Source organism: Acanthisitta chloris, unplaced genomic scaffold, assembly GCF_000695815.1.
Source record: "Acanthisitta chloris isolate BGI_N310 unplaced genomic scaffold, ASM69581v1 scaffold6141, whole genome shotgun sequence".
NCBI lineage: Eukaryota > Metazoa > Chordata > Aves > Passeriformes > Acanthisittidae > Acanthisitta > Acanthisitta chloris.
In genome coordinates this window covers 87,862-95,814 of record NW_008654305.1, presented here as the reverse complement: position 1 = coordinate 95,814, position 7,953 = coordinate 87,862, and the positions used below count along the sequence as shown (strand labels likewise).

The 7,953-nt window shown below is 39.4% G+C and overlaps 1 protein-coding gene across 1 annotated transcript in view; it reads right to left on the bottom strand.

Annotated features, from left to right (window-relative positions):
• Positions 1-4,088: 4,088 nt before the first annotated feature.
• The window catches only part of LOC103810537 (glutamate receptor ionotropic, delta-2), a gene marked incomplete at its 5' end in the record, with an annotated part of 72,900 nt that continues 69,035 nt past the window's right edge, over positions 4,089-7,953 (bottom strand). The window contains one exon of the mRNA XM_009083442.1: positions 4,089-4,259. Coding sequence (XP_009081690.1) covers positions 4,089-4,259 — 171 coding nt within the window. The remainder of the gene's footprint in view (positions 4,260-7,953) is intronic.

The window sequence follows — 7,953 nt, the reverse complement described above, 5'->3', positions numbered from 1 at the left end:
CCATCCCCATCCAGCAAAAAGCCAATCTCATTCTGCAGTCAGACCACTCAGTGCCGCTCAGATCTTTGTTGTGGCCTAAAAGAAATTTTCTGCATGTGAAAAAGAAAGGTCTCAAATGAATACCAGTTTCTTTACAGTGCTTTCTGTTGGTTATCTTTCTCCTTCACTAAACCATACCTGCATAAAATGCTTTTTTAAAGGCATATTGATATTCAACTTTGAACAATATAACTTTTCTCATCAAGAACATTTTGTTCATTCCCAAAATTTTAGATTTCCCAGACTCTGGAAAGAATAACCCTGGACAGGGTTGTGTCTTCTATGGTGTGGCTGGAATCAATGTTTTAAAAGCCCAGGAAAGGTACATGAAGTTTCTAAGCAATGTGGATTTTGCCACATTCTCTGCTAATATTTCACTATACCTAAACTTGCATGTGCAAGAATAACTCTGATTTGAAATTGCATCAGTTCAAATACATGTGAGCCCTCCCTTTTCTCTCTGAAGGGGACAGACATCACCTTATAAAGTTATAAACACAATTATCAACCAATGCAAGCAAGTGTACCTCAATGCCAGCACACTCCTGTACAATACCTGCTTAATTGCATCAATTTAAAATCAAGTATATATGGAAACTTTTGTGATAATTTAGCTGTAGCCTAATATAAGCATTTTCACTTTCTGATTCCTTGGTAATTGGAGGCTCGTTCCATACTGGCAGGAACACATCCCACGCAGTACACAGGCAGTGTATGCAGCTGCTGGTGGTGGCAGTTTGAGGCTGGGAGTGAGGACAGCTGGCAGCTGAAACAGCTCTGCAGTCTGCTCTGGGCACTGCAGCTTGTGTGCTTCCTCAGTGCCCTGGGTACCAGACAACCAGGTGGTCATCAGCTGCAGTCCCACATCCCACACATGGCTACTAGGAACACCACTGGGGCTCACTAAGTTCTTGGTTGCTTCAGGCTTCTTTCTAGTACCTCCCAAACTGCCCGTGGTCCAAAGGAGCACTCCAGCATGGTCAGTTGTGGGAGGAAATTAAATCAGGGAATTTAACTTTTGCAATGCCCTGGACGTTTTGTAAAGGCACGTCAGCATTTCCAACAGATTACAGGTTTAATGCAAAGGCATCAAGGAGCCTAACTGATGGGTAAACTCCAGCAGAGCCTGAATGCTTCACAGAGCAGGTGAATCCCCAAAGGTCATGTGTCTTGCACGAGTTAATCCCCTGGAGAACAACATAGAGGACATCCCAAACACAAAGTACTTTCAGAAATCCCAAATGCCTAAACTTTACCACAGTGTTACCTTGACTGCAACTCATGCCCCACAGCATTGGAGAGAACAGGAGTGTGTTTACACCTCTTTTTCACTGGGAATCACCTGAATGTTCAGAGAAGGGACTGAAAAGCATTAAACTCATGCCCAGGCTTCCTGCACAGAAAATAAAATCTCATGTAAGCTTGCCAGACCTTTTACAGTTGGACCCTAGGGATTTAACTCCGTGCAGCTTATGGGTTTATAAGAAATTTCATAAAAGAGAAGCCCTGTATTTTCACATAAATATATTTATTTTGGGAAAGATCAAGAAATGCCAATATATTTTAAACCAGTTCCCTGCCGCATTAAAGACTGTGAAATATTTGTGTGAACATTTGTTAATCCTATACAGTGAAATCTATTTCACTCTTGTATTTAGCATGCAGGCTGCAGTTGCAGAAGGTTGTTCAGCCTTTTCATGAGGAAGAAAAGTAAGGATGCTAGAAGTAAACATAAGGAACAGTATGGAATGGTGTTTAGAACAAAACCCTGTAATCTGCCTTGCAAGCTACCTGTTAAGCATACTTTCTCTTTCATATGTTTGTTTCTTATATGGTGTTTCACTGCTTTAAACTGTAAATTTATATTTATGGACATAATTAGAAATGCTCTCATAATATGGAAACATAAAGGGCAGCACACACATTTTCAGAATATATATCTCAGGCTCTCTAAATTCTCCATCACTCAAAGCAAATTCCAATTTCTCTGTTCAACCATTAGTTTTGATAATGTAATGAGTTACTTTCTCACCAGTGCTAAGTTCTGCATATCCATCCAGATCCTCCTGTGGCCCAATAGCTCACAAATAATCCCTTTCTTTATCTACCTGAAATCTGATATCTGATAGCAGAAAACTGAAAATGAGGAAATCTGAGTGCCTATGATCCCTGATTCTACCAGGGGACAACATATGACCTTTGGAATTCATTGAAGTCTCCTGATTCTATGGATTCCCTAAGCAATAAATGAAAATGGCATTTACTTTCCACAGAGAGATGCTAATATTTAAATATTGCTTCAGAGATCCTCAGATAAAAAGACCTATATATGTGCAAATTTTTATGCTTTCCTATAGCTTCAAGATATAATACACTGAAAAGCTGAAATTTTGTTAGGAAATGAAATTGTACTTGGAAATGCCAGGCCTGCACAGCCCAATGATTTAGAAGCTGCTTAAGGCAGTGTATCAGAAAAAAGATGTAATCCAGCCTCTCCAGGTACTGAATATCACGACAAAGATGATGCTCACTTACCCAAACCAGCCATAACCATTTTCCCCGTCTACCAAGAACTATAAGCAGAATATAAAGAATGCCAGATACATTCTCTAAGGGGCAGTTTGGATACATCCACCCTGACTTGGACAGCAGCCATGGTGGGTATGAGGAATGCTCATCTGTGCAGAGGTGAGCCATGCCATGCCACTTGGAAGGTTCACTGTCTTTAGTAGTAAAGACACAGGTTATGAAACTACCTAATGTCTTCAAATTTTTGTACTCAAGCTTACATGCTTCACGCTGTGAAGAAGATGACTTCACACCTTGACAAGCACCTGAGATCTCTAACAGCTGGAATATTCATAGAAAGATTGCAGGAAGACATTTTACTCCTCTGTTTTGCATGGAGACACCAAATGGTACAGTGCCAGAGAATTTTAGCAGAGCCAGCCAGGGCATAGCTGGAATATGAAAGTATTAAAGTATTCAGTTAATATTTGCCTATAATGCTCATTGTAATACATAAAGCACGTGTTTCATTGAAATTAAATTTTTTCGTTGATCCTGTGAATTATTTTATTATGTTACTGCTATGTTAGCACAAAATTAAGCCATATCACTCCCAGCATAGAACAGATTCAAAGAATTCAAGTCGTCTGATCATGTGTGAGCAGAGAGTGATTCTTCTGAATCTGCATACTGTTACTTACTGGCTAGTTTTCCCCCTACCTCATTCTATGGATTGAAGGCAAAGGCCTGAATGAAGCATATTTGTATATTCACAGACATTATGGTAACCACATGAAATAAATTTCATCACAGCAACTGTAAAATTTTGTTACATGCATTTAACACAAACCAAGAGAAACCAGGTTGCGACAACAGATTGAGAATGAAAAAGGATCATGACATTAGCCCATATCTACTCCTAAACACCAGACTGCAGGTATTACACTTTTTAAAAGTTTGGTTGTTTTTTTTTACATTTCACACACATCCTGATTCAGGAGTCAACACTAGACTGAAGCACAAATACTGCAAAGGCACAATACATGAAATGAATCCTAATAGAAACACGGTGCCAGTGTTGGCTGGAGATGCCATTTTTGCAGACCAAGAGATTGATTAGTATTGGGATAAGCATCTATGCTTTTGGGTACTAACAGGGGTCTTTTCACTGAAGCATCACATGTTCTTGTTCATCCCCTTTGACACTCATCAGTGTCCAAGCTTACTTTCTTTCCTCAGTAACAGGAAGGATTGAGTTATGCTGACTCTATATAACAAATGAATCAAGTCTTTCCTCATTCTCCTGCTAATGAAGTTCAGTCTATCTCATTAATGTTTTTCAAAAGGAACGAGAACAATCCAAATAAGAGCAACACGAAGTGTTTTTAAGGCAGTTTCTAGAAAAATGAGTGTCTCCAAGGAAATGAATGTCTATGTAAGAAATGAAGTGGATTGCAAATACAAGATGCTTTTTCTTCACCAACAATTAAATGAAAATAAAGGTCCAGATCTGAGAGAAACCTTCCTCCTACTCCAAACCCTTACCTTTGTGAGAAAACATCTCGGTAAGGGCTGCCATGCTGCAGTGCGATCCCATACCCTCTGTCTGCCACAGTGTTCCCAACTGTGTAAAACGAGCACTCTGCATCGTTGATGGCCACGTACTCCAGCACCGCTGCGTCCCACACAAACGCATAGTTTCCATATTTCACCTGCAGGAAACAGAGGAAAGGCTCAGACTACGGACTGTCAAGTCCCAAAGGAGGTCAGTGCACCTAAAAATATGGCAGTTTCAGCACAGTCTGTTTTTTAAAGAAGGTGGAATTTGGATGTTCAAGAGCCTCCAGCACAGAAGGTGCACAGTCACTAGTGCCACGCAGGGCTTTGCCAAGTACCTCTGCTGAAATGGAAGAAACGTGACTTAAAAATAGTGTGATAGCTGTTAAATAGCACCGTGCAGGAAACCTGGACTGTCCCTCCTCAGGAAACAAAGGAAACATCAGGGTCCCTCCACCAATGCTAAATTCTACATTAAATCCCCCGTTGTTTTTCTTTGAGCCATAAAAACAACCAGTTAGAGGGAAGGTTGGCATTCACATTTGGAGAAGCATGGGAGGGTAGGCGTGGTGATCCAGATGGAAGAGCACAGTTTAAGATGGTCCACATTTTAGTCATGCTTCAAGCTGTGATAGATTTCATGAACACCCATTTGTCTTCTGGGCTCTGTGCATGAGAGTGGGCAAGATCATGCCAACTAGATATTTTGCGATTATTTTTCTCAGCGTGAAGCGTTTTCACAAATCTTCAAAGGCTTTCATACAGCAAGACCGTATAAGCCATTTTAACTGTTTGACTAAGATAAATCCAACCAGGTCATTGTACTGAAGAGCTTTTAAAGTAACATTTTGCTAGACATTCACATTTGAAACAAATACAGCTTTATTTATGTAGTTACTTTTACTTAAATATAAGGGATATATACAGAATTTCAGCATTTATTCAGAAGCAAGCCTTTAAAAACAGAAAGTCATCCTAAACAATTCATTCCCCATTTCACTGAATTGCTACTTTCCAGTCAAATCATGTTTTTCTGAAAAAAATAATCATGCTAGACATTCACATTTGAAACAAATACAGCTTTATTTATGTAGTTACTTTTACTTAAATATAAGGGATATATACAGAATTTCAGCATTTATTCAGAAGCAAGCCTTTAAAAACAGAAAGTCATCCTAAACAATTCATTCCCCATTTCACTGAATTGCTACTTTCCAGTCAAATCATGTTTTTCTGAAAAAAATAATCATCTCTACCCACCAGTCAAATCATGTTTTTCTGAAAAAATCATAATCTCTACCTGCTCTACCAGACCCAGATCTTTTACAAGTTTTCTGTTTTTGTTGGTCAGACCTGTTTTTTTCCTGACCCTCTCCTTGGCTTCACTCAGTGCTTTCCCTATGCTGTATTAGCCAACTAAGCTGTAAATCTAGGCAGAATCCATTGACTTTGTACATCTAATGGGAATAAATACATGACAGCTAAGTGAAAAGTAAACAAAACACAAAAAGGCCATCTGGGGACAGGCAATCCAGAGAGAATTCAAAACCAAGTCAGCATATCAAAGTACGCAATGTCAGTACATCATTTAGATTAGGCTTTGACAGTGTAGATTATGTTTTTAAAGACTGTTTACATATAAAAGTCACTGAAGCAAGCCACACCGTCTGCTTGCTCACAAGATGCAGTGTACAAGAAACGATTGTGTTTGAGATGCATTGCTTTTTACTGCAGGCCTGGCAAGGGAATATTTCCTATTTCCACCTGTAGGCATGGTAGTGGGAGGATTTGTGCAGATTTTGGAGCAGAAAGGGAGTCATATTATCTGTGGACTCCACATGACTCACAGGATAAAGAGGATAAAGAACATTTCTTTTCAAAGTGCACACACAAATGCAGGACTGGGTCAGTTTTAATCTTCAGGCTCTGAAAATGGTCACGAATGCTCTTTCTTTCCTCCCAGTGGAGGTTTATGTCTATCTAAAGAGCCAGGGAATAAGGGATAAAAATGAACTCACGGTTAACAAACAATACAACTTACATGTTTGCCTTATAGGCATCACCACTCACAGAGCTCTTCCTGGCATGGGTTATTCTGATCTTCCTACAGGTACCACTTGACTAAGAAGTAGCATGACTGAGAAAAAAAGCCCCTCTTGGGAGAATTTAAAAGGATAATGACTCAGACTGAAAAAGAATAATGATGTACAGAGAGCAAGGGAGGGAAATGGGAGACAAAAGCAGAAGATCAGAAGTGGGGAAATGAATCCTGAAAAAGACCAGATGGACTTTCGGAAAAAAAAGAATTAAGGAAAAGTGGGGTTCAAAAAACAAGTCATTTTATATGTGGGAGGTAACCTTTGAGGTGATGGAAAGAGCAGAGGGTTATGTTTTGACACCACTTTTGTCCTAACCCACCCTTTTAACATCCTTGTGCATTGAGTTCACCTAAGTGCTTGCTGCTCAGCTGGTCAGGAAAAATTATCTTGATTTGGCTGCCTTGCTGCAAAACAACTCACAGTGAGAATGTATAAAAGTGCTAAAAGCACTTACTGTCAATAATATCTATGATGAAGTGGTATATATAAGATCCTTAGAGCAGACCTCATAATTTCACAGTTCAGATTCCCATGAACATAATACTTTCCATAGATAAGATCACAGTGAGCCTCAGTTAAAGTGCATGGGGCACAAAGAGATTGAAGAGTCAGAAGGGATCATTCCTGTCATCAATCTGCAACACATGATTGATCCAGGCATTAAAATGCATCCTTTTTAGCATTTTTGGCCTATTCATTTACAAATCCAAGGAATTCCAATCCACCCAGCAAACCTAAGCTGCAATTGTCATGCTTCACTCCCTCTCTGTATGGAACTACTCCTTGGTCTAACATTATTCATTGCTATTTAATGTCTTTATTTTGACTACTTAAAAAATTTTTCTTATGCCATTCCTAGGTATTTTTGCTTTTGCAGTTCTAAATACTGACATTTTGGGGCTGACACCTGTCAATTACAGATGGATCTTTCTGTATTTAGCTGAGCTGGATATAGTTTTCTTTAATCTTTCCTTGCAAATCTCTCCATTTGGTCCTCCCATTGGCAGTGACACCACCTTTTTATGTCTGGGAAAAACACCTGTCTCACTAAGAGAGAATCAGTTACCTGGCAGCTCTGGAGGCATATCATTTCCTTTTTAGCATACTCTTCTTCTGAGATTCAGAGTCTAAACTGTCTACCCATGGATATTTCACACAGATTAAGACAGGTTTTAGCTTAAGAGATCTAAGAATAAACTTTTGCTAGAGTGTAGCGTATCTGGAACACTGCTCATATTTTACAGATTTGCACCTACAAATAAGGGGTAGCTGTACTATGAAAAGGGCGATGATGTTCTCTGAAAAAGGACAAGGGAATTTTAGAACAAAATGTCAGTTAAAAAACGATATCCTTTTCTCCCTCCCTCTTACGAGGGGAAGCACATATTGTGTAGCTGAAGTGCTGAAGACTTTGGGCCTTGAAATGAACACAAAATTCCAGTTCTGCATTCCAAGAAAAAGTTAAGAAGCTTACGTTCAGCCAATTATGGTGGCTAAATGAAAGCAAAATCTCCTTGGAAAAAGAAAAGTTTATCTGCAATACATGTAACTCACTACTTGCAGGAGAATTGCATCCCTGATTCTACATTTCCACAGCATTACATTGGCATTTTGTGTAGACATAATAACATTTCAGGGTAGTGGCAAATCTGAATGCTGTCTACATATGACCATGCAGCCAGGATCACCAGGGAAGCATTTGTAGGAGGGAATATTATCATTCAGCAGCAACCCCAGCTTTCCAGTCCAC